General features: G+C 37.7%; 1 protein-coding gene across 2 annotated transcripts in view; it reads left to right on the top strand.

Annotated features, from left to right (window-relative positions):
- The window catches only part of SMAP1 (small ArfGAP 1), a 104,133-nt gene that overhangs the window by 62,014 nt on the left and 14,902 nt on the right, over positions 1 to 27,217 (top strand). For both annotated transcript variants that reach the window (XM_075707521.1, XM_075707520.1), the window contains 2 exons: positions 16,018 to 16,102; positions 25,762 to 25,889. In XM_075707521.1, coding sequence (XP_075563636.1) covers positions 16,018 to 16,102; positions 25,762 to 25,889 — 213 coding nt within the window. The remainder of the gene's footprint in view (positions 1 to 16,017; positions 16,103 to 25,761; positions 25,890 to 27,217) is intronic.

Genomic DNA, 27,217 nt, shown 5'->3' with positions numbered 1-27,217 from the left:
GTTTGAGGATTGCCTTGAAAAATAGTCTTATTAATGAAATGAATCTGTCATGGCTCTTATTACATATTGGGAGTTGTAGACAAAGAAATTAAGAAATAGATATTGCAGGTAGAAGCAGTTGAAAGAAAACTTTTTTTTTTTATTTTTGTCAGATGGAAAGAAGGGTATTTGTCTTTTTAGTGTTGGAAAAGGAGCCAACCTACAGGAAGGTATCACATTTTTTTCCTCAGCCCAGTGCATGTTCACAAACCTGCATTTGTGACAATATCAGTCAACACGGTTAACCCATCTGCAATCAATTGCCTCCTGTCTCTTGAAAAAAAGGGTTGCAACTGGATGAGCTTGTCTTTCAGTTTTACTTGAGTTTTTTCCTTTATAAAATTGGCACCTGCAGCTAGTAAGTGGGGGCAGTTCTGAATTTGGTCCTCGTGCATGCCAGGGTACTGTTGAAAAATAAATCTGTCCCGCCTCTCTGCACAGCAGGTACAGTCTCTCAACTTGAGGATATTATATTTCATGTCAGAGTAAGGTACTGCAGGCTTGTCTGCTAGGCAGATAGTGTATTTCACACTGCGTAGTAACGCAGGTAACTTCTGCTCAACATAGCCTACAGGGTTTTTTTGTCTTACATACTTAACCCTCAGTTTACACTGTAAATAGATAGCAGTATGTCTTTTTCCTTTGCTTAAACATAGACTGTTTTAGTGGCATAAAAGAAATTGGTTTGATTGAATCTCAGCATAAATGTTGAAATGGGTGCCTGAACAAGCAAGTCAGAGCCCTTGTAGTATCTCTTTGAAAGGTCAGTTGTAAAACTTCAGAATCTTCGAAGCTGTGAATCTAAAAAGTTTTAGCAATCCTTGCATTTTGTAGGGATTTAAATACTCATTTTCAGAATACCCAGAAGTTTCATATAAGTTCATATTATTTAAACTGGAGGAATAAAAGCAGAAAAAAGTTTGACTCATTTCCAGTTGAGATGTAGACTGTTAGACTGGATTGTGGCTAGAATGCTTCTTGATAGTTGGTGTTAAAGATTATGATGTTATGGAGGGTGAAGATGAAGAAAATGGAGTTTACTCAAGTAAAGGGAAATCCATTTTGGTATGGTTGATAGGTTAAAATTAATTGGCTTCTAAAATAATTGTTGCAAAGTGGCTAACTTTGAAATGAGAAGAAAACTGAGGAAAAAAACCTGACTGGCAGAAGAAACTAGTACAACTAATGGTCGTAGACATGAACAGCTAATGATGTATAAGTATTTATCAAACATTGTATTTATAAAACATGTCTCCCTCTAAGTTCTGCATTTGTGAAACAGAATTAGGTACTTGTATATGAGGATGATAAAGTAGTCACCAATTTGCTCCTAACTTGTAAAGCAGCAAAAGAAAGCAACAAGCTGATACAGAAGTCAGAAAAATTAACATGTGGTGTTATTTCAGTCTGATTAGCTGGATTGAATTACCATGGAACTAATCGAGAGGCTTTTTTTAAATGCATCTCTATAGACATAATATGCTTAGACCTCATGAAGTGTTTGTATCGTACTGCTTGCCATAATGATAGAAAAGATGCAAGTATGGAGTATCAGTCCAACACTTTAAGAAGTAGAACCCTATTAGGAAAAGTCCTAATTCAGAGGTGGTTTATATGAAACCATATTCAGTGTGATGCTGTAAGATTATGTGACTAAAACATAAAGACTGCAAGAATCGGAGGAACAACAATAGGGAGGAGAACTGGAATAATCTAATGAGTGAAAACAGAGTGCAGTGATCTGTTTCTCCTAGGTCCATTGAAGGAGAGTGGTGAGGTGGGGTCAAGGAAAGAGATTCTCTCCCAGGAACCCCAGGCAAGTAAGGGCTGATTGCATATTAGGCTATAGGACTTATTATGGGATGCAGAGAGAAAAGAATTCAGGGATAGGGCAGAGAATATTGTTTGAAGCTTATTATGGGATGTTTAGGTGACAGACCAAAAGCAGGGAAATGGAGGAATCAAGGTGGATTGCAGTGGAACAAGCATGAGGAAGCAGGGGGGAAGGGGATAAAAAGGGCCAGTCATGTATACGCAGGTTGCTGGGCAGTATGCTAGTCTGAGCCCTGGACCTGATCTCTGCAGGTTATCGTACATTCTTGCCAAATTCTATTTGCAACCTTCTATGACCTGGTGACCCGCCTGATGGATGAAGGAAAGGCTGTGGACATCATCTACCTGGACTTCAGTAAAGCCTTTGACACCGTCTCCCACAGCATTCTCCTTAGGAAGCTGGTGGCTCATGGCTTGGATGGGTGTACTCTTCGATGGGTAAAAAAACTGGCTGGATGGCCAAGCCCAGAGAGTAGTGGTGAATGGAGTTAAGTCCAGCTGGTGACCGGTCATGAGCGGTGTTCCCCAGGGCTCTGATTTGGGACAAGTCTTGTTTAATATCTTTATCAACAGTCTGGATGAGCGGATTGAGTGCACCCTCAGCAAGTTTGCAGATGACACCAAGTTGGGTGGGAGTGTCGATCTGCTGGAGGGTAGGATGGCCCTGCAGAGGGACCTGGACAGGCTGGACCGATGGGCCGAGGCCAACTGTATGAGGTTCAACAAGGCCAAGTGCCGGGTCCTGCATTTGGGTCACAACAACCCCATGCAGGGTGACAGGCTTGGGGAAGAGTGGCTGGAAAGCTGCCTGGCAGAAAAGGACCTGGGGATGCTGGTTGACAGCTGGCTGAACATGAGCCAGCAGTGTGCGCAGGTGGCCAAGAAGGCCAACAGCATCCTGGCTTGTATCAGGAATAGTGTGGCCAGCAGGAGCAGGGAGGTGATTGTCCCCCTGTACTTGGCACTAGTGAGGCTGCACCTGGAATCCTGTGTTCAGTTTTGGGCCCCTCACTACAAGAAAGACATTGAGGTGCTGGAGAAGGGCAACGAAGCTGGTGAAGGGTCTGGAGCACAAGTCTTATGAGGCACGGCTGAAGGAACTGGGATTGTTTATTGTGGAGAAGAGGAGGCTGAGGGGAGACCTTATTGCTCTCTACCACCACCTGAAAGGAGGTTGTAGTGAGGTGGGTGTTGGTCTCTTCTCCCATGTAGCTAGTGATAGGACGAGAGGAAATGGGCTCAAGCTGCGCCAGGGGAGGTTTAGGCTGGATATTAGGAAAAATTTCTTCATGGAAAGAGTGGTCAGGCATTGGAAGAGGCTGCCCAGAGAGGTGGTGGAGTCACCATCCCTGGAAGTGTTCAAAAAACGGGTAGACGTTGGACATTGGTAGATGGTTGGACTGATGATCTTAGAGATCCTTTCCAATCTTAATGATTCCTAGTTTTTTACTTTCATTAAAAAATAATCCAGCCACCAAGCCAGGAAACATGAAATTGCTACTCTACCCTTAATTGGTTTAGTGGTGGTCTTGGTAATGTTAGGTTAATGGTTGGAGTGGATGATCTTAAAGGTCTTTTCCATCCTAAACAATTCTGTGATTCTGTGATTCTATATTGTGTGTGAGTGTGTTGTCTCTTCTCTGTGTGAGAACACTAGCAAACTTCAAGTTGGACTACTGGACAAGAAGGATAAGAGGTCGGTGTCAGCCACTGGAAAGGGGCGGCAGGTTTGAGGAACCTAAGGTCAGCAGCTGGAGGGACCAGCATTTAGAAGCCAATTATTGCAAAGGCAGCATGTCTAAGACCAGCTATGGGAGGCACCCATATTGTGCTCACACATGTGTGTAACTGCTGGCGACTTTCACGCTACACTAGCCAGTGAGTAGGATATAAGCATCTGAAAAGATCCAAGGTTTGAGCTGGTGATTGGCTAAGGGTGTAGGGTCTTGATATTGGATGAACTTAACTTTAATGCAAAAAGCATTTTTCAGCAAAAAAGGACTGTTGTTGTAGTCAAGGAAAAGAATGCAAACCATACGTTCACGAATAGGGATAGAAAGCAATGCTTGTATTGGGTTGTTTTTTCACTATGAGCTCAGTCGGTTGCCGTGCCTGAAACAGCCCATTCTTGTCTGGAGATGTATGAAGAAGGAATTGCAAATATATACCCCTTAGTTCTGATTGAGTGCACTGATGTTATATTATGTATGACTCAAAAGGTTTTTAGAAGGGAAGTTATAAAAGAAAACACTTTAATGAGGAACTGGAACTAATATAGCTGCATTATTGTAGTCTTGCATAGGCTAATTAGCTCAATAGAAATGAAGCAGAAATATGTAAGCTGAGTTCATATAACCATAATATGTGGTTCTAAAATTGAAGATATATTTAAGACAGCTTATAAAAATAAAAACCATGTTTATTGCATTTCACAGCTTGCAAACTGAGGTACGTTAGAATACTTTGACCCTAATCCAGTTTATAGATGTTGTAATGGGGCACTGGATCAGCTACAGTTTTAAGATGGATCTGCTTTGATTTTCTACTTCATAATGATTTCTTCTAAAAGATTTTAAAAACTGGGTTTTATTGGATTAAAAGTAGAATGCTTGGGTTTTATCTAAATCAAGTTCCATGACAAGATAATACAAAATAGGAAAAGGGTTGATAAACAGCTTTTCCTGCTGCCTTTTGTGTCCTTGTAAACGGGTCCTTGCTTCTGGGCTCAAATGCAGTAATTTCAAAGATTTAGAGCTGCCGCAAACTCTGCTCAAATCCTTGCCCCCAGAATCCCTAGAAAACTTTGATACCTCTGCACTCAGACTATGTGCCTATCCTTCTCTGCAGTCTTGCCATCTCTAGCTCAGCTTTAGGTTCCTACTTCTTGTTGTGGCTGTTACCTAGCAATCATCTTGCAGTCCTTTGACACTTGTTCTTCAAGTGCCAAACTTAGGAGAAAGAGCTTGCCTTCTTTTTTCAGACCCTATTCTGAACTTGCCATCTTTAAGAACATAATATATTTGAAAATGAATGCATACAACTAGTATTTCAAATGTGGTTGTTATTATATAGATTTAATATGTGAATATAAGAATTTAAAGAGAAAGATTTAATCTTTGATATTTTGCCATAGTCAAGACATGTACAAGACAGGAAAGGTTTTAAGCCTTCTTGGAATACATTGACTAAAGTAAATGAGATCTGAGCTAATATTTTAAATTCAGTTAAAATAAAATGGTAGTACTTGGTGGTCAATAAGTAATAACAAAGGAATAGGCTTAATCCACTTTCCATAGATAATGCTAGCATATTAGCCTAGCCCCAGATGAAATCATATTAATGGAATAAGATTACAGTGCAGCTGTCTGTTAGTTCTGCCATGACTCTTAATTCAAATGACTAAAGATATAACACATTTTACATAATCTTGTACAAGTACTTTGCCCTGACTGTGAAAATCTAATGAAATTCATATACCCAGGTTTTTAAAGTGGAGATGTAGATCAGGGACCACATAAAAATGTTTTCCTTCAGGAGTGTGTTTCAACTGAATGACCTTCATGTGTACAGAATCCTATTTAACAATGAAAAAAAAAAGGCAATTAGGTGTTGTTGGTTTGCTTGGTATAAATGTCTTAAATTAGCTTACCTACAGCAGCGTGAGTAGTTCAGTGTCTGAACTGAGTATGATTCATTGGAATAATTGCAATAGATTCTTAAATAATAAAGTTACATTTTTTCCCCTTGGGTTAGCTGTTTATTTGAGGCAATTCCATTTTTATAAATAAGAGTGGCAGCTTTTTATTTTTTGGTTGACATGCAGTTTTTTCCTTGCAGAGTCTCTGTAGTCTGTACAACTTCATAATGATACCACTGTAGTATATCTTGTGATTCAATATAGTATACTTGTTTTCTGGCTTTTTTGCTAGTTAGGCAAAACAGAAGTTCATCACTTGCTAGAAGTATCCTAAGTTTTGAAGAGCTAGTCTGATTTCTGAGTTTCTTCATATTTAGTTGCAAGTCTGAAAAAAAATGCTGGTACCTTATAGGAGGGTAAACAGAACAACACATTTCATCTTTAACGGGATTTAAATTCAGTATATATAAATATATATATATATATATAAAAAAATATATATATAAAAATGAAAGGATTCATTTTTACTTATTTACATGTCAGATATAAAAGTTGTAAAAACATTCTTTAAACATTCGAGGATACCTATGTGAGTAATGCTTTAAATAGATACAGGCTAAACTAACTTGTATAGTAGAAGTATATGAGCTGTCAGGAAAAATCATATCTACAAACCTATTGCAAGCTTATAGTAAATTACTAACGTTATTTTCTCATATGGGAATTCTCAAATGTTTATGCGGTCTTGCAAGTGTTATTGCAAGCAGGTAATGAAGAGGGAAGGAATGCAATTACTTCATGCACAAGGCATACAATTCCTACCTAATAAGAGTGAAGGAAGACTTTTTTTCAGTAACCATGGAAGCGTCTATGAGCTCTAGTGAGTAAACTGGAAATTGCTTTTAAGTAAGTTTAAGTGCTTTTCACTAAAGTATGTGATGGATCTCCAGCTTTCATAAAGCTTCTTGTAGTTAAGGTAGGGTATGGAAATAAGAAATGCATGGGTAGCCAGATGTGTGTGAAACAGAGTGAATTCTACATTCATATGAATTTTTCATTGAAGTAGAAAATTGAGGAAAATGTGCAGAGAAGTATTTTTTGTGTGTAATATTAAAGTATGAAAATAGGAGCAGATAACTGGACTGGACAGCTGATGGATCAGATTTTTGACAGTGACTGACATCTTCAGAGTAGAAGAGATATTTACAATAGTAACTTATGACTGCTCTGACTGGAGAGTTTTTTCTACTTCAGAGCTATTAGTCATGTGGCTTACGTTTGCACCATGTATGCTACCCCTTCTAATGCTCTCAGGTAATGTAAGTGAGAATAAGGTCAATGTTAATCCTAAATGCTGGCATTGAAACTGGCTAAATTATTTACATGAATATCTTGTAGTAGTGAATTCAGCAAAAGTTCCACTTGCTGCTTCTTTGGTAACAGCTGGTTCAAAAGTGCTAGCATGCAGTGAAAGTACTGTGGTTATTTTTCACTATGAATGAGTGACTTTGGGAAAAAAAGAATAATGTTAGGTAATTCAAGTTTCCATTTTCTGCTTTCGTAACCTTATGCCAATTATCTTCATATGTAAAAACTTTAAGGGGTTAACAGTTCTAAAAGATATATGACACCCAATAGAAATGTTAACCCCCCAAAATACTTTAAAAACAAGAGAAGGTGGTTTTGAAGAAAATGGACCAACAGTGGTGAAGTATTGCTGTCTGTATGTGTGTGTATATATGTGTGTGTGTGTATATATAGTCCTTGAATTTATTAAACAAGAGGTGCTTAGAGGTTGGCTTGTTTTAACTAGCAAAACAAAAGCTGATAGAAATATGATTGTATAAAACTAGCAAAACAGAAATGATAACGTTATGAAAAGTATTATGTCAGTATTGCATGTGTTGATGGGATGAGTTCAGAACGCACAATGTCATATGGTAGGGAATATCCCTTAGGTCAGTTCAGGTCAGCTGTCCTGGGTATGTCCCCTCCCAACTTCTTACCCCGAGCCTACTCACTGCGGGGGCAGAGTGGGGAAAAAAGAGCGAGCCTTGATGCTGTGCAAGCACTGCTCAGCAATAGCCAAAACACTGGTGTTTTACCAGCACTGTTTTAGCCACAAATCAAAAACATAGCACCATACTGGCTGCTGTGAAGAAAGTTGAATCCCTCCCAGCCAGACCCATACAGGTAATTAGTTGGCAAAATATATGGTATAAAGTAGATTTCAGTTATCTTGTCCTAGTCCAAGAAATGTCCTTATTTACTAGAAAATTTGCTTTAGAGTAACATATAAGAGAGAGAAACAAACCTGTAAAATCAAGACTAGAACTTGATGTGTGAATACAGTAATTAACAGTGTTACTTGCTGATTTATTTGGTTTCAACTAATTCAAGAAAAGTGTTTCACATAAATTAGATTGAACTAGAATGGTGTTATTAGGGGTATATTGAGAGCAATGCATTGTGAGAGTTCAATAAAGGTAATATTGGTTTGTATAAAACTGAGCTTTTTTTTTTTAAATTGAGGCCTAGTAGAGACAATTTTTTTTTTTTTTTTGGCTGGCCTAAACTAGTGTTCTTACCCTATTTTTCAAATTAAACCTCAGATAACTTTTATTGTTGCACAAAATGAGTAAAGAAAGAATAACACAGGAGAAGCAGTAATGTAACATTAAATGTAGGTTCTTGAATTACAAGTTACTCTTTCATGATGGAATAGAGAACTTTCTTAGTTGAATTGGGAAGTTTTCTAGAATTGTGTTATTTTGATCTTGTAAAGATTTAGTCAGAATTTGAGCAAAATAAAACTCAAAACTTTGGTACAAATTTTTGTAATTTTTCTACCAAAAACTGATGAACTGGAAAATACTTCAAAATCTCAGAGATGAAATGGTAGGAAAATGAACAAGATTGATAAGTGATTAATCCTACCATTTCCTAATGGTAGGAAAATGAACAAGATTGATTAAATCATAGCCAGTATCTCTGTGAATTACAGGCAGACTGGCTGGTGCAGCTTCCACTAATGAAGGCATCAGCTCAGTGTGAATCTAAGAAAATTACATTACATAAAATTATTAAAGCAGACTTATGCACTTGCTTGCTTTAAAATTGTAATAAATTACATATGGCCTGCTATTCTTCACAGTTGTCTGCTTTTGAATTTTGTTTGTGATGGTTTCTTAGCACAAAACATTAAAGTTGACCAAGTTGCAGTGTGGAGATATATGCAGATTACCAGCATATGTAGTTCTATCTACAAATTTCAAGCCAATTGACTTCTAGTAAAAGGGTGTGGAAATTAAGTGAAGATCCAAATATTCATTTCTATATTACTATTTTATTTAAATAGGAAAGAGATGATTCTTCTTATCTGTAGACATAATTTTTGAACTGTTCATTTTGCTAGATGTAAAGTTATGGGAAGTTCCTAACCATTTTTTAAATATCTGCTCTGTAGGTACTGAAAAATTATTTATCTTGTTATGTAAGGTCTACTTATGGATGAGGTTTTAGTGCCATGTTTTCATAGTATGTTTTTATTGTATTGTAGATGTACAGCAGGCAGGATTTAGTTCTAGCTTGATTTGGCTCTAAAATTGGGAGTCAGTCATCACTGGATACTAAATAGGGAATTGAATGAGAGCAGAAACTTAGAGGGAATTGTTTCCATGATAGCAACTTTGACTATTTTTAGTGCACAGCCACGTATGTTTGTCTTATACTCTTTTAATAAAATGCAGTCAATACAGCTCTTTGGAAAATGCCTTCTAAATAGTAAGTCAAAATTCAGATATTTTATTCAAGAGTAGAGTTTGTCTTAGTCTCCTATGTATCAACAGTCTTTTCAGAAGAATAAAAATAGAAATTCTGATCAGACAATAGAAGAAAAAGCTACTCTTGACCTTAGTCCAGTCTTTCTTGACTCCTGTTAAGTACTCACCTTCCCATACTATCAGCATGGCATGCCTCTCAGGGGATCTTCTCAGCAACTGTTACCTCTCCTGCAGTAGAACTTTATTATTTTTCCCAGATTCCTTTTATTAAGTATGGAGTATGACTATTGCATAATATTCCTGCAGAAGATACTTGCACTTAATTGCTCAAGCAATCCAAAGAGCTGTTACTAAAATGATCTCTGAGAGCGAGCTTCAGGAAGAGGCTATGGTAGATACAGATAAGACAAAATCCCGTAAGGGGGAATGACTCGTAAATGAAAGGGCTCGTTGCTACAAAACCAATCCTGAAACAGTGTTTCTATGCTTTAGGCATCGCACCAGCCAAGATGGATGAGCCCCTGAGAAATCACAGTATTCCAGAGAAGATTGCTTCAGCCCCTTCTGCTGAGAAAATCAAGAGGTTGTTTAGGGTGCCAGAAAGCATGAAAGGCCTTCAACCTTGGCAAAAATGTCTGCCAAGAGAGAATGAAATAGCTGACCATTCCTGTGTGCTCTGTCACTTGAGAGAATCACAGAATCACAAAATGGTTGAGGTTGGAAGGGGGTTCTGGAGGTCATCTTGTCCAACTCCCTGCTCAAGCAGGGGTCACTTAGAGCAAGTTGCCCAGGCCCGTATCCAGAGAGATACGGATATGACAAGAGAACTTGACAGTCTCGCTGGGTAACCTGTGCCAGTGCTCAGTCACCCTCACAGTGAAAAAGTGTTTCCTGATGTTCAGGACAGAACCTCCTGTGTTTCAGTTTGTGCCCATTGCCTCTGGTCCTGTCACTAGGCACCACTGAAAAGAGCCTGGCTCCAGCTTCTGCACACCCTCCCTTCACAGATCTATATACATTGACGCAACCCCCTTGAGCCTTCTTTTCTCTAGGCTGAACAATACCCCATCTCTCAGCCCATATGAGGGATGTTCCAGTCCCTTAATTGTGTTTGTGGCCTGTCACTGGACTTGCTCCAGTATGTCCATGTCTCTCTTCTGCTGCAGAGCCCAGAACTGGACACAGGACTCCAGGTGTGGCTTCACCAGTGCCAAGTAGAGGGAAAGGATGACCTCCTTTGTTCTGCTGGCAATAGATAACCTTCCTGATGCAGCCCAGGAGATACAATTAGCCTTCTTGGCCACAAGGGCAAATTACTGGTTCATGGTCAACTTGGTGTCCACCAGGACCCCCAGATCTTTTTTCGTAAAGCTGCTTTCCAGCTGGTGGTTCCTCAGTATGTACTGGTGCTGAGGGTTGCTCCTCCCTGGGAGCAGGACTTTGTACTTCCCCTTACTGAACTGCATGAGGTTCCTTTCAGCCCATTTCTCCAACCTGTTGAGGTCTCTCTGGATGGCAGCACAACATTCTGGCATATCAGCCAGTGCTCCCAGTTTTGTGTCACCTGCAAACTTGCTGAGGGTACACTGCCCCATTGTCCAGCTCATTAATGATGTTGAACAGGACTGGACCCGAAATTGACCCCTGGTGTACACTGCTAGTGACTGGCCTCCAACTAGACTAGTTGCCACCCTCTGCATCTGGCCATTCGGCCAGTTTTCAATCCACCTCACTGTCTGCTCATCTAGCCCATACTGCATCAGCTTCTGTATGAGGATCTTATGGAAGACAGTGTCCAAAGCCTTGCTGAAGTCAAGGTAGACAATATGCACTGTTCTTCCCTTGTCTACCAAGCTGCTCATGACATTGTAGAAAGTTACCAGGTTGGTCAAGCACGACTTCCTCTTGGTGTAAGCCATGCCGATTCCTCCCAATCACCTTCTTGTCCTTCCTGTGCCTGGAAATGTTTCCCAGGATTATTAGTTGTTCTATCACCTTCCTAGGTACTGAGGTGAGGTGGTCTGGCCTGTAGTTCCCTGGATCTTCCTTCTTGCCCTTGAAGATGGGAGTGACAGAAGAATGTACTTAGGTAAAAGATGAAAAGCACGGCATTTGAAAAAAATACAATAAAGGATTACTGTATCCCAGTTACCTGTCATCTACATGATTGCAAAAATTTATGATGCCTGTAGTGGATCTGAATAATGAGTGTGTCCCTGCTCCTCTACTGAAGAAATGTGCTTTATAGGTGAAAATATTTACAAGAGGTTGCAAGGTTAATTCTGTATTTGCCTACTTAAGTTGGTAGAAGTACCTAATACCAGCTGAACAAGGGATAACCTAAATGAGTTATTGCAGCTCTTTTCAAAACAGGGGCTCAGTTTTTCTTAAGGCAGAAAATTCCAAGTTGTACTAGATAGCTGATCACATGGAAGATGGAAAAGAATTGATTCCCTAGAAGCCTGTTCTGGCCTCAGTTTCTTTCAGTGATATTTGCAAATAAACTGTGTTCAGTAATCCCAGAATAAGGCAGAGGGCATTGCTTTGTTTCAATAGATACTCCAACACAAGAACAACCTTGATGAATAGTGTAGTGGCCATTAGTGACAACTGTGAAAAATGGAAATGTAAGACCTGTATATCAAAGATGTTTTGATGATCTGCTGTTTGCGAGAACAGTGTTTCAAAAGAATGTACTAGTACCATAAAGATTATTTTGAATGAGAAGCTGTTAATATACAACCCGAAGTAAATATATCTAGGAATTGCTGTAACCATGTACTTATTAAAACCATGTAAGTTGTCAAGCCAACCTTTAATGTTGTTAAAAAAAAAAAAAATAGTAGCCCCAGTAACCTTGAAGGCTCCACTTGAAAATAAATGCACAAAATTGTGTACCTGTTCCCTTCTATTTGGCTTTTTAATAGCAGATTTTTAGTGTTATTTTTAGTTTACTTAATGCTGCTTAGTCTCCTATTTTAATGCAGCCTTTTTCCAAAGGACTCAACAAAGAATAGTTTATCTAGTACTGGTGTCAATACTTAAAAATAATTGCTGTGGGAGTCAAGCAGACCAGTAATAGAAACTGAGATGAATCTTAGTGCAGCAGGATTCCCAAGCATTTGTCATGCTATATTGCATCTCTACAAAATGTGATAATTTTTAGATAAAGCACAACACTAAATTAAACATTAAGAAATGTCACTGCCTTGTTATGCAGTTTTTTGCCTGTTGCACTCTGCTGTGCTCAGTGTGTGCAGTATTTAGCTTTAACATCTCAAAAGACCACTGTCTACATAAAGCTTAGTCATACATGAGTCCTGTTGGAGCAAAACTACTAAAAAGGAATTAAACATCATATTTCTCTTTATGGTTTAGAATAAAAAATTTAAGTAGCTTCAGTGTGACTTCCCTTGTTATTCTTTTCTGAAAGGTTCAACATCTTATTTATGCCAGAATTATCTAGGTTGGAAGGGAGCTCTGGAGATCCTCTGCTCCAGCCCCAGAAATATGCCACAATATCTCCTATAGAAGCAGAGTAAGGACTTCAGTAAGGCACTGTTCATCATTGTACCTTCTTGAGGTGGACCACAGTGCAGTCAAGCAGTCCAAGATCCATGGGGACAAAGAGAGAACAAGGCTGTCTTAAAAAAAATGGCATGGTAAAGGTGGTTTATTTAGGTACTCTTAAATTAAGAATAATTATGTGCATGCAGGTTTCTTGTTCTAACTCAGCCCATTAGTGCCAACCTTATTTAATTTATGCCTAAGTGTAAGGTGACTTCAGAAATCTCTGAATCATGGCAGACCTTAGGCACCAAACAAGTGTCTTCTGAATTTGCATAAAAGCCCTTGTTAGTGGCGTGCAACATCTTAACCAGAAATAAAGGCACACTGAATTTAAAATTGGTTCAAATCTCAGACAGGAGGATAGGAAATTGCAGCAACTGGCATTTGTTATGGTCAGGTAAAATTAAGAGTAAGAGGATGGGGGTTTTGTCCCAGATAGCTGCTGATTATTGCTTTGTGTGACCACTGTTGTACAGATGAAGTATTGGTAAATTGTTAGGTGACAAATAGCTTTTTTTTTGCCCTTCCTTCCATTTTTCAGACTGAAGATTAGCATTTTTGTGAAAACTGTGTAACTGTAAAGGAGAAACTGAATACTGCTTTAAGGAGAAAATCTCCATCAAAGAAATGAATGCAGTATTAATATCTAGAAATATTTGCTGTACTAAGAAGCTTGAAAATAATTTTGCAGTCTTTCTTAAGGTAACTAACTATGAAGTAACCTTAAAACCTATTAGTTTACATACTGGCAGGGAGCTAAATGGGAAAGAAACTGCTGATCAAGAAAGATAGTAATGGTATCGGACAGAGGGTACCTTAAAGGATCTTATTTTTATAGAAATTGATATTTCTATACCTTGCATATTCATTGCCTTTCTTATTTAGAGAGTGAGGAAGCAGAAATATGTACTTAATAATTATAGAAAATGTTCATTTGACAAAGCAGAGGACCTAGCTAGATTATTTGTACTATATTTTAAAACTTTTAGTTTAAGTAATGAGATTAATTTGCTACAGTAATAAGTACTAAATAAAAGAGAGTGCTATTTGAACTCCACTGGTTTAGTTCTTACTAATGTATGCAAAACTGGTTTGGTTTCTGTAAAAAGTTTGCACTCTAAACCAACCCTGTCAAGCTTTAATTTATTTCAAACTTGTGCTTTTAGGTATTTATCATAAACCTAATCTGGAGTAATGAAAATTTGCACATTTAATAGAACTCTAACAGTTTTGCTTCTCAGTTTAAAGAAATTTTTGTTCTGTAAACAGAATTGTTAAGCTCTTTAAGCAAAAAAAAGTCAGTTTCATGAAATGGAGCAACATGTCAGAAATGCTGCTTTTTACAGCTTCTGTGACCCATGGTGTTCTTTACAGAGTTGGAGAGGAATCAAACATGCACATTTTTGTGATAAATTCTGTTCTGAAATAGTCATTGTTAATTCTAATTGATGTTCATAATAATAGCTTAAGTTTTATGGTGTATTTATTGAGGTAAGCTCAGTTGTAGAAGACTTTATTTTGAATGGTCACTTTTAAAAAATTCTTGATATGCAAAAGTTTATTTTCAAAACCCATACTTTTTTCTCATACCAAATGTAAGGGTTTTTTCTCTCCAGTATTGAGTAGCATTTGGAATCAGGGTGATATTCTTCAAATCATATACTCAAAGATCAAAGTTGTAATCCAGTATAGAATCAGGGGATCCACGGAATATTTTTCCAGCAGGCAGTTTCCCAAACAAATTTGTTCTTGAATGAGGTATGTAAAGTCAACATAACGATTTTTGGGTACAGCAAGCAAACATTTCTCTGAGAGATTAGCAAGGATCAGTTTGAGTGTGAAGATACCTGTTCCCTGTAGCTGCAGAAATGGAGTTCAGCTCATTGCAGCTCTTTCCTGGAGGTTTTCAGTGGGGGCTTGCTCATGTAAGAGCAGTGTCAGTAGTATGTTAAGCTTCTGTTTGCATGGCCCATCTTTGAATACTCTTGATTTTCCTCATTGCTATTTACAGACACCAAGCTTGTTACTCTTCATTCCCCGTTTGCAGGAGAGGAAAGTAAAGGATTACCTAAATAAGGAGAACTTTCTATCCATATGTTGAACTATAAAGTTCTCCTAATACTAAATACTAAGATTTAATGACTTCAGCAACCTCAGGAGACTCAGTGACTCTGTCAGAGCCATGTTATGGGGGTGATAAAGGTGGGAGTGAAGCAGGCTCTGTTGGTGTCAGCCCAATGCCCAGCCTGACAGTGCTCTGCTGCTGTTGTTTGGTAATCTTCTCTAGTTAAAGGCTGCACTCATTGCACTCACCAATCCACTTCATGTTTTTGTCATAAGTATGGAGTAAATGCATATTAAATGCATGCAAGAGAATGCATTTGTCACGTCACTGATATGAACCAGTTTGTATTCATTTTAAAAATGTATGTTTTGAGGGATTCTGGTGATCAGCCCGATATTGGTATGAGAAGAACTATAAACAGATTTATGAAGTAATTTTCATAATTAAATTTCATGTCAATACCATCTTACATTTTGAAGTCTCTAGGCAAGCAAAGGCTAGGACTTCCCTTTTTCAAAGCAGAAAAATACTGTTGTCTTCAAGTTTACAAAGGAAAAGACCATGAACACAGATTATGTACATCTCTGCGTTAGCATCTATAAAGTCTGAATGTTCTGCAGATGGTCTTGTCAGGAAGGCTAAATAGTGCCATTAGTCAGTTTCTAATTTTTAAATTTAAGCTTTTAAAAACTTGAAGGTTTTTCTCTTTAATGCTGCAGAACTGTAAAGTTTGGATGCTAAAATCAGCCAAAAAATCAAATTATAGGCAGCTTTTTGCCTAGTGTGTGATATGCAGTGGTTCGGTTTAAGATTTCAGCATATTTTAACCTATCCTGAAGCTTACATTTATTTAAAAATTGATTACATACCAGTGAAGGTATAAAGATAATTTTTTACAGTCATGTGCTGTGTTCTTTATGACCATAACTGCAAGTTACTTCATTACAAATCAAATTCATTACAATAAACAAATATAGAAAAGGGCTTTTATTTCTGATACTGGAGCAGCATCTTTAATGGGAATTTTTTAAGCACTGTATCTTTTTCAGAAAGGTTACTTGTGGTGGTGTTTTCTTTTTTTTCCTTTCAAGCCGCAGAAGAAAGAAGATCAACAATCAGAAGCTAAAGCAAGTCCAAAAAAGTCATCAGAACCCACTATTGACCTTTTAGGACTTGGTAAGAAATACATTTCAATCAAACACAGATACATCATTTTATATTTTAGTAAATATACTTTTATTTTCTCTGTGCTTACGCATAGTTAACTGAATTTGAAAACCATAAGATTCAGTCTGTGCGAATTTGAAACTATAAAGGAGAATGCCATAGGGATCTGTGTATATCAATACTTGTGTTTTGCTAAGGAGAGTAATGAGCTCCTGTGGGAAGGGGAAGTTATCAAAGTGATCTTCAAATTGTGGATTGTGGTATTTCAGTGTTTCTGGTACAAGTATACTTCTTAATGAAAATGCTGAGGTCATCTGAATTGTGTATCTGTAAAATACCTTATATCATAAAATTCCTGTATTAGTAAAAAGAACAGTAAACTGTTTGACTGCAGCTGACTAGTGTCTTGTAAAACTTAATATATTGGGCGTTTCAGTGTTGTGTACAGAATGCTTTTTCTCTGCTTGTTGAAGGCCATATTCATAAAATCTGTCTTTTCATTTATCTAGTGTGTTTTTCCGTTGGATAGAATCTTAAAATGGAACTGGAAAAATGAAATATTACAATAACTATTTTTAATCCCTTTTATTCTTCACTGTTAGGAAAATTTTCAGAGTTGTGAGTGGATATTAGAATATTCAACTTATATCAATATAATGGTTATTCTTAAATTTCTACATAGTTTTTACAGGATATTGGAGGAGGCTGATAAGTCTTTTAGATGTAATTATCCTAAAAACCTGAATTTGGAGAAAAATGTTTTGTTGGTTTTTAATTTTTTTGTTTTAAGGTATGAATAATGTTGCAGCAAAAAAATAAATGTCTTCCCTGGTTTAGAATTCACACTATCATTCAAAATGCATGTTATTTTCCCTCTGGATGTAGAGTAGCTGTAAAATGCTATTTTTGTACTGGTTGTGTATATGTTGTGATTCATATCTCATTCCATGTAATCTGCTACCATAGGCAAGCAAATCTTAATTAACACAGTAGAAGTTAGATTATGGACATAGAATGAACCTATTAAAAACAAAGTAGTTCAGACTTAATGGAAAGCTGATTCTCCTTTATTTTCTTTTACCAGACCAACAACCTAATTAAGAACTAAAATTTAATCAGTATGTGCTTCTGAGATTGTCAGGCTTCTGTATCCTTTTAGTCATGATTTGAAAAGAATCTTGCTAACACTGTTTTATGATACGATAATGAACTCAGATTGCATAGGCTAACTTGAGCTGTAATATGCAATAGAAAGAGTATTATAATTGGTGTTCAACAGCTGTGCTTCTTCAGTGTAAGGAAGCATAGTGAGATATTCAAAGGGCAAAGTTTATAATTTGTATGTTAACAAAACATAATTTTAGAGGAGGGAGTGTTTAAAGATCTTTTAAACAACAAATTGAAAGGCAGTGTAATAAGCTAGTATCACTTGGAATCCACTGAGCCGCAAATGAGATTATGTATTAATGAGAGCAGACCTGCATATTTCATTTGGAGAGTTGTCTTTTAACTAATGTCTGCAGTAGACTACTTCAGATAGTATTAAAAGAAAGATGACTTCACCCCAATATATCATAGAACAGCCCAGGCTGGAAGGGACCTTGGAAGATCATCTGGTCCAACATATGGGAAAGGGAGCCTAGATGAGATTATCTAGCATCCTGTCTGATCGCACCTTGAAAACCTCCAGTGATGGGGACTCTACCACATCCACGGTGAGGTTGTTCCAGTGATTGATCTCACTGTAAAAAAATTCTTTCTTATGTCGAGATGAAACCTCTCCAGGTGCAACTTTTACCCATTGCCCCTTGTCTTCTCCATGTGGCTCCTTGTGAAGAGAGCCTCCATCCCCTTGGTAGCTGCCCTGTAAGTACTGGAATACTGTGATGAGGTCACCCTGAGCCTTCTCCCGGGAGAAAAGACCTAACTCCTTCAGTCTGTCCTCACAGGGCAGGTTCTCCAGTCCTTTGACCATCTTTCTAGCCCTCCTTTGGACCCTCTCCAATCTGTCCACATCTTTCTTGAATTGCGGGGACCAGAACTGGGCACAGACTCCAGGTGTGGCCTGACAAGCGCTGAGTAGAGTGGGATGATCATGTCTCTAGCTCTGCTAGTAACGCCCCTGCAGATGCAGCCCAGGATCCCATTTGCCTTTGTTGCTGCAGAGGTGCACTGCTGATTAAAATGTTTGATAAGTCATATCAAACAATATTAAAATGGATATGATTGCATAGCTCATTCTTCTTACTGAGTGGACATGTTTCTAATGAGGATTCATTCTCTTAGGACTTCATTTCTGCAAATGACGAACAGTCATAGCTTTTACTAGGGCAGATGAGAATCGTTTGTGACAGCAGATTAAGTAATTTTAATGGATCACAATTCATGCTAGAATAATTTTGGCTTTCAAAGCATCCCAGCCTGTTGCAAAGCATTTTCTTGAGTAAGCCTCAGTGCTAGCTTTGGGTACGTGGTTAACCTTTGGGCCATTGCTTTTTTTGCCTCAACTGGGTTTTTAATAGCGACCTCATCAGAAGGTAAGCATCCTGTGAGATAAGACTTACCCAGTGGCAACTGTAGCTAGACAAGATAATTTTCTAAAAATAGTAGGGGTAGGGGGAGTGAGCGAGCGGCTGCGTGGTGCTTAGTTGCTGGCTGGGGCTAAACCACGACAGTTGGGTTTTATTTTTCTTTACAAATTGCAAAATTGTCAAGGTAATATACCTAGGCAAATTGTATCTTTAAATCTTGTAATAGCAGAAGAGTCATAATATCCTCAGTGACTGTACTATCATGTTTGTGTTTCTTCTCAGCCTGTTTAAATGGGTTCATGAGGTTCCGTCAAGTTCCTGTTCAGGGGGTTTATTATTAAGATAGTGTTTCAAAATTCACTTTTTGATGACCCAGCTGCATAAACATTCATGGCTTTTGGCCTTTTGATTCAGACTAGGTTTTTGTTCAATACTCCACACACAGAAGGGTGGGGAAATGGGACATGTACAAGCTAAATATTCTTACTTTCTCCACAAGCAATAGTTAGGGTTCTTGCTGTGCAACCCCAAATTCCTTCCCTGTCTTTCCAAGCTATGAGAAATCACAGCCTATTTCTGTAGGCTACAACTGAAGTGCTTTTTAAATGATCTCTGCAATTAGTTGGATCTTGTCCACACTGAGAGCATGCCCTATTGAATATGTAGGGACTTAAAATTGATGCTAAAATCAATAATATGGGACTTTACAACATTAAGTTTTAATAGGGGGATTATAGGAAACTTTTTTCAGTTTGAAAGTCATAGCGTGTAAACCGAAGTTCTTCAGCACTTAAGTCATTGGCAGTGCTGTATTTTCATCCCACTGGTGTTAACCGTGTGCTCAGCGCTGCTTGATATTTTGGGGTTTTGTCTTACAAGTAGGATATCTCCACTTATGCCAGATTGATGTAAATAAAGAGGTTTTTAAAATACTTGTAAGAAATTGCATGATACCTTTATATGATAGTGGGAGTCTTTTCTTGGAATATTACACAGGCAATTTTAGACCATTCTGTCAAGGTATGTCACTTAGAAATTATTTCAGCATACAAAAAAAAAGAAATATTTTAAAACTATACTACCTTACAGAATTATCAGAACAGAGGAAAGTGCATTTTACATATTCTGCATAATTTACCATGTTTAGATGTGCCCTTCATAAAATAAACAATTGCACATTCTGGAATAACCATTGTAGTAAGTTATAATGGATGACCAGGAGAAATGAGATTTATTATGATGTTGTCATTAACTGAATGTGGTGTGTGGGGCATTCATCTGGCATAGCTGGAGGTTAAGTATGATATGCTAAAAGCAGTATATCTGCTTGTCTGGGGGAAATATTCTCTGAAGGAATTCTGTGAAGTTTTGAGAGCTTAATCATGGTGAAATGTAGCTGAATGTTGCATATCTGAGAAATGTACTTTTGTCAGTACTGTCTAGTAAGTACCAAAGCAGCGTGGTTGGTCATAAGTTGGAAAGCTGCATTTAAGAAACAGTAATATCATATATGCATATATAGATACATGTTATCATTTATAGTATTGCTGCTACGTTAAGATTATGCTTAAATAAGCAATGTTTCTACCCGAAATGAAAACGTTTACAACCACTTGAGGCATGCAGCATTGTTAGCTTTCTGGCTTTCCACATTTTATCTTAATAAGTATCATACAGAAAGAGCTTCCCTATGAAAGCTTTTTCATTTCTGCAAAGGTTTTAGCAGTAAATAAAATTTCAGTAATGCAGTAAATAATTCCACAGTAATTTGGGACAGAAAAACCTTGTTTGTGTCTTCACACAAGATTTTGTTTAACGTATTGAACTATTTCTCTCAGTGCTGCCTTTCTAATAATTTGGTGGAATAAATAATCATATGCATACATTGCAAGTCTTAGTATGGCTGTGATGAATGATTATATATATAAAAATACATGGCAGCCTAGAAACAAAGTTCTTGTAAATATTTTGCCCCATAGAAAACAAGTTTCAGAAACATGATGCAAAGTTTAAGAGAAGATCTTCTTTCTTGCTGTTTCTCTTTCTTGCTGCTCCTTTGAAGCTCTTCTGTTGGTCATTCTCACTGTTGGTACAGATAAATGTACTAAGGATTAATGCTGTATGTGAAAGCTTTCGTAAGAGAAGGCAGCACTGAACTGGAAATTGTCATGTTGGGCATTAATAAAATATATGCGGAAAAGCACTATAAAGGTAAACTTCACTGGAACCCTTCACTTTCTATATCCTGGTGAATAGCTTTTGTTTCTACTATCAGAGTAAACAAGACTTCCTAATCTTAAAGCAGAAGCAGCATCTGCTGTTGCACAGTATGGCAGACAGCAGTCGGATTTTATCTGTCATATTGTCATAAATGTAAAAGGAGAAGTTTTGGGCCCACAGCTAGGAGGAACAGTGAAAAACTTTCCACGTTACCTTCTCTGTCTGAGCATGGAAGCTCTGCCTTGCCTGCGCTGTCGTTGCAATGGGTTCTGCCACGTCTAATACTTCATTCCTAGCTATGGATGCATTCTCCAGAAAAGTGATGGAAGTACTTTTAATCAGAACTTAGTTGTTTCAAAGTAATTCTGTGATGGTTTCCATAGTAAGAATTCTGTTGGTTAAAACTATAAATTTCTCAAAATATTCAGACAGGCCTATGTAACTTAGTCTGATTTTTACCTGTTCCCTGGAAGGACTGCAGCTATGTTTCCTTCTGTCAGATACATGCCACCTCTTCTAAACAGTTTTTAATGGTAGGCAGCAAAAGTTGAATGAAAAGTAATATACTTAGAATAATTTAGAACTCAGAACTCCACTGGAGCATCTGTCTTATACTACAGAAGTATTTTAAAATGGAGAGGAAAAAGATGATGTACGTCCTAATCCATGGCCTGGTGCATTGAAGTTGAGAATATCCGTAATCTCTATAAAGAAGTGTGAAATACTATCTTCGAGTACAAGTTTGTGTATGCCTGCATATATATATACACACACACTCTTAAATAATGACGCTAATATTGCTACAAGTAATAAACTGGAATGTAAACACTGTTAGGTTTCTTCTGTATTCTGAAATTTAGCTCTTCCTGGAACCTTTTAGTTTCATGGGGGAAAAATGGTTTTGGAGTTGCTTTTTACAAATATTCTAAACATTACATTTTTGAGAAATCAGTAAGACAGGATCAGCTGTTAATACTCTTCATACAGGCTTAAAACTGTGTTGTAAACAGTAATTCAAAATGTCTGGTTTCTGCACTGATACAGACAGGGAAATCTTTATTTTTAATGTAAAATGCAGTAAGAGGTGAAAGGTATGTACATTACCAAATAACACTTACAGAAACGATCTAGCAAAACCCTTTTTTTTCATAGTATTGATTTATAAGCAGCATATTAAATACCTGAAAAATACTATGTTCTCGCAAATGTGTTCTCCCATGAATGTTCTCAATATGTGAAATGCTTGTTTTAGTAAATGACTACATTTAAATTTTCAGTCTTATTTGTTAAGCTTTTTTTACATTCAGGGAAACTGAACCACTTTGGAATATGACAAGAGATTTTATTTTTTATAATGTATGTGCCTCACCAAGAAAATGAGAACACTAAATTATTAATTCCAGACAGTTCTTTTGCGTGAAAATTATGCACAGTACATTCCTAAATTTATCTGAAACAGTGAACCTTTGGGGAGATGTTTTTGGAACTGCCTGTCTACAGAATAACCTCAAAAGAAGCTTGTTACTTAACGTGCCAGTATATTTATTTGCACATATCTTAAAGCACTGGCGTGGATGGAATGGTGGAGTAGATTATACGTATGGTCATTTTGCTGTCCACTGGCTTCCATTCATCAGAACAGAAATAAGGGAAGAAGACCTTTGTAGATAAGATGTAAGTAGCTTTTGTCATAATCATAGATGCATTTGTAACTTTGCATTTCAGAATTGTTGGAATGGCAATCCTCCCATCAAAGTCAAATCACAACATAGCCACCTCAGCCAATTTCATTACTACTTCACTCCTGTGGTCATTGTTCAAGCCACTCACTGTTTGCTTAGCAGAGAAGATGTAGTATTGCCAAGCCATTCCCATGGCCATTTTGCCTTTGTGGAGTTGGGTCTTTCTTGGTCCTTGCAGACAGCATAGTTAGCCTCATGAACTTTGCACAAGTTTGAGCAATAAATATGTTTGCTGAGTTTCAGTTTCTTGTGAATGCCACTCACTTCTGTCCTTCTCGTATCCCTGTCTTCAAGGTATTTTGGTCCTTGTAACTGGGTCTGCTTGCCGTTGATATTAAATTAGAGTATAAAATCATTTCTGTGTCTGAAATAGTCACAAAAGCAAGCATATAGCTCTCAAAGAATTGCAAGCCAGCACCCTTCTGCTTGATTGCTTCATAATTCCCTGTACGAAAAAGGTGCAGTAAGTGCTTAAAAAATATGCTGGGGATTTTACATACACCAAAGTCACTTCAAAGTTGTGGTCTCTGTAGTAGCTATAACTGTGCCACATTTCCTACATGTACTAAGGGGCGAAGGTTAGCATCTCTACAGTAAGACCAAGTTCGGATATGCATGGATGGTGTTAGCTCCTGATGTGTTCCACGTTGCTGGATTCATGACATTCATGACTTAAGTCAAGTTTTCACATGTACAGCAGTGTCAGTCTTTATGTTTAAAATAAACAAATACTTTCATGTAAGGCAGCTAAAGGGGGGGCCACCTTCCATCAATGTTGGAAGGCAGACTTGGAAGGCAGACAGAAATGAGAAGGCACCTCTGAGTGGGGATCTCCTGAACAGGCTGTTTGAGAATGCAGTGCCTTCTCATATAGGTTAACAGCCAAAAATCTTGTCAGTCTTCTGTGACAGTTTTTCTTCATCAAGTGATTTCCAGGCTGGTGAAGTGACTGGTGCTTCTTAGTTTTTCTGGTGTTTTGTTCCAACTTGTCCACATCCTGGGCTACCAGGAAGGGTAGTCTCTAACTGCAGTGAGTTTGCACATGGCAGAACACAGTAATGAAAAATTATAATATTCGACATGTAGGGAGACAAGTCTTGCTATAGTCTGCCAGTTATTTGTGTTCTTAAACAAAAAAGTGGAGGAAAGCAGAAGGACAGCTTCTTTCTAAGTAATAAAATTACTCTTTTGTTAGATTATGTCTTTTTTCTTAGAAAAATAAAATGCCAATTCTTCTGTGATTTTCTTCAGCAGATGGGAAAGAATGTTGCAATTATGTGAGAGATGAAATTGTATTATTTTAAATAAGTGTTGGAAGCTTCCTATGATTTGATTTTAATTAAATATTGCATCTCGACCGTGCTCTTTACTAATCAGACCACTTCTCTCCTCATTAGAGTTCTAGAAACTTCAATATGCCTAAACCTCACATTTGCTTTCAGCCTTACATGTTTCTCTGTGGTAGTAAGACATACGTTTTATGTGTTATCACTAAACTGTTAATGCTGATATTCTGATGATTGACCTCTGCTCTTGAAATGGATCTTTTCACTCAGTCAGATTAACTGTCATGGGTGTAGGACACTGGAAAATAACTTCTTACAGTTTAGTAGGAGGAGGAAGTGACTGTTTTTCTTAAATGTATAGTAATTATTTCTTTATGTCCTTGATGCTTTTTAAAATGGTCACTTTTAAAAAGTGGCAATCTGTATTCCGTTATGTTTTACATTTGGAATATATTCCTGTGTTAGTTTCTAAATGTATGTCAGGAGTTTCTGATGGATATATTTGAAGTTAGCTACCTGTGTGTAATTGTGTGACTTCAGAAAACAAACAAACAAACAAATGAACCTGAATGCTTTAATTAGAATGCTAGGTAAATTAAAATTTTCTTTACAGAAACTTACTCTGAATAATGAGAACAGTGGATACAACAGGTGCAGCGAGGAGGAAATTTGTTCTTTAAACATGCTGAAGCATTAAGTAGAAATTGTGTTATGATTTTAGTAGTAGTTTTTTCAGTGTACTGTAATCTAGGGATTTTAGAATCCTTATCCTCCTGTGATGTATAAACAGCCATGCCAGTTCTCATGGTGGTTCTTCAGTTGGAGAGAGAGTTTTGACTTAATTCAGCTGGTTTGTTCTGCCACAGAAGTCTGACTTCTGCAGTGAGTGTTGGATACTTTGAGACTTTTTATTTTTCCTAAAGAAGCTTCAAGTTTGCTGTTAACACTATGCAGTTGTCATAGTGTTCAGCAGAATCTATACTAAACTTTTTATTTGTTGAGCTCCGTGTAATGGCGGCCCATTTGTGCTATGCTTAGGCATAAGACTAATTAGTCAATTCTTTCCACTTGTTCTTGGCCAGATTAAAATCAAGTGAGAAATAGTTGCTTTATTCCTTTCACACATTTCATGATGTTTTTGTCCCTACATCTTTTCAAGTATTTTCTTGCAGTTCTCCTTAAAAACGTAATTCCTCAGCCCTTTTTTTTTGTCCTACGCATACTTACTTTCACCTAGATTACTAAATGTATTTACGTGTTAAAACAGTTACAGGCACCAAGGCTGTAGAAGGTTAACTCTGTAGGTTCTTACAGATAATTAGCCCAGTGTGCCTGGCAGGGGTGTTCACGTGAGGCTATAGAATAAAGCCAGTGCAAAGTACTTTTGAAAAAGGGGGAAGGATGGACTTTTTTCCTAGTGTGAAGTTTAATTGTATACCCTTGAGTAAATTAGCATATCAAGAATAACTTCATGGATTCTAAAATACAAATTTTAATTCAAGAACCCAGATCAATGTATTTTGTCTGATACATGGCTACCAAGTTGGGGCCTTCTCAGTGAGACATCTGTTTAAATTCTTAAAATGTTGGCATACTTGAAAAATGAATAATGTGTACTGATAAATTGGCGTGGCTGTCTTGGGGACGTCTTTAAGTGTTCTGGTTTGGGGTTGTTTTTTTTCCTGAAGCACACTAGTATACCACATTTTTAGGGAAAGAAGTCCTTACAAAATCTAATCAATGTCACAGTCTGAAAAATGTCTTACCTCTGAAATTGAATGCATCTTTGATGGGGGTGGGGTAGGAGGGAACGGGCAGCTTTAATTATGCACATGCTGTTAAAATATTAACAATTTTCAATTTAAATGTGATTCTTTTGACTTTTTAAGATGGTCCAGCTGAAGCATCTGTTACAAATGGAGGCACTGCTGCTGTCACAGCGCTGAATGATGACCTCGATATCTTTGGTCCCATGATCTCTAATCCTTTACCAGCAGCTGCTGTACCTCCTGCTCAGGTAGAATTTATTTAGTTAAATGTGTGTGTAAATATGTGCATGCGTGTGCATATTTTCCTTCACAGAATTGTTCATTCACACAGAAGGAAAGCATACTTCTCAGCACTCATGGCTGGAGACTCTACCTGTAATGGCTATATTTTTCTCACCTCTTCAAGCTTCTGTGCTACTTGGATACAGAATTAGGAGATAGTGTGATCTTGCCTCCTGATTCCCCCTGCTTATCCAGCTAAATTGGATTCTGTCTTACCCTGGTGATGGTAGTCATGTCTTCTTTTAATTTATATTCTTTTGTCTTGTTCTTTTTTTTAATAGATATTGCTGAATATATTTTTACTTGATGTTCTCAGATTATTGGGCTTTAAGTCACACTTTTTAAGGACCTCTTATTGCTTTGTGATTCTGATATTTAGGAAAGGCTACAGCAGATGCTTCTGTCTTAAGAGCTGCTAAAAATTTGGGTTCTCAAGCTTCATACTCAAAATCAAGAATGGATATCAAGAAAGACTAATATTGCTTCCTGGGCTGATCTGTTTTTGTCTCATCTTGGAACTTGTATGTCTGTCTGTCTTCAAGAAAGGGTAGCATAACCCCTGCACCTGGCCTGCTCCCTCTCTTACAGCCATGGTAGTTTGGAAGACACCCCAACACCCCATTGCCATGCCTGTTGTAGCTGAGAAAGACAGCTTTGGGATGCACAAAGAAAATGCTTAAAGCTGCAGCTCCTTCAATCTTCAGCTCCTTTCAGCCTCAAAGAACGAGGTGTTGGTGCTGAACATGGCCAGTGCAGATCAGAATACACACGTTCAGGTTTCCTTACCCAGGCTGGCTTCTGAGAGGGAGGCTTTGGAGGAGTACTCAGCTAACCACCTCATCTGTGAGGCCCTTTTAAGGTAATTTAGAGGTTTATTTTTGCAGAAGGCTTTCTGTCTCACTGTCATGAATGCAGGTTTGTGAATCCTGCTGATTATGCTAATTTATTGTGAATGAGTGGCTTTACACAGCCCTATTCAGTAGCAGTTTAGAATTTACTTGTAGCAAATCGCAGGATCGATGCGGAAAGAACTGTATGTATTCTTGAATTTTTAGTTTGGGCCCTGTGATCTGTACTTGTTTCTCCTTCTCCAGTAGTTTTCATATAAAATGGAAGGGATGATGATGGAAAGCAATTCTGATTGAACTGGCATATTGTAATTTTGTTTCCAAATGTTCTGTTGATCATTGTGGTCACCTCAAAGCATATCTGTGTTGTTCAGCAGATTTGGTTGTAATTTTTATTCTTTACCCTTTACCCTCCCTTCCCTTACTTGTTGCTGAGGGCTGACTTC

This window comes from Pelecanus crispus, chromosome 3, assembly GCF_030463565.1.
Source record: "Pelecanus crispus isolate bPelCri1 chromosome 3, bPelCri1.pri, whole genome shotgun sequence".
NCBI classification, from domain to species: domain Eukaryota; kingdom Metazoa; phylum Chordata; class Aves; order Pelecaniformes; family Pelecanidae; genus Pelecanus; species Pelecanus crispus.
This window is presented reverse-complemented; position numbering and strand designations above follow the sequence as displayed.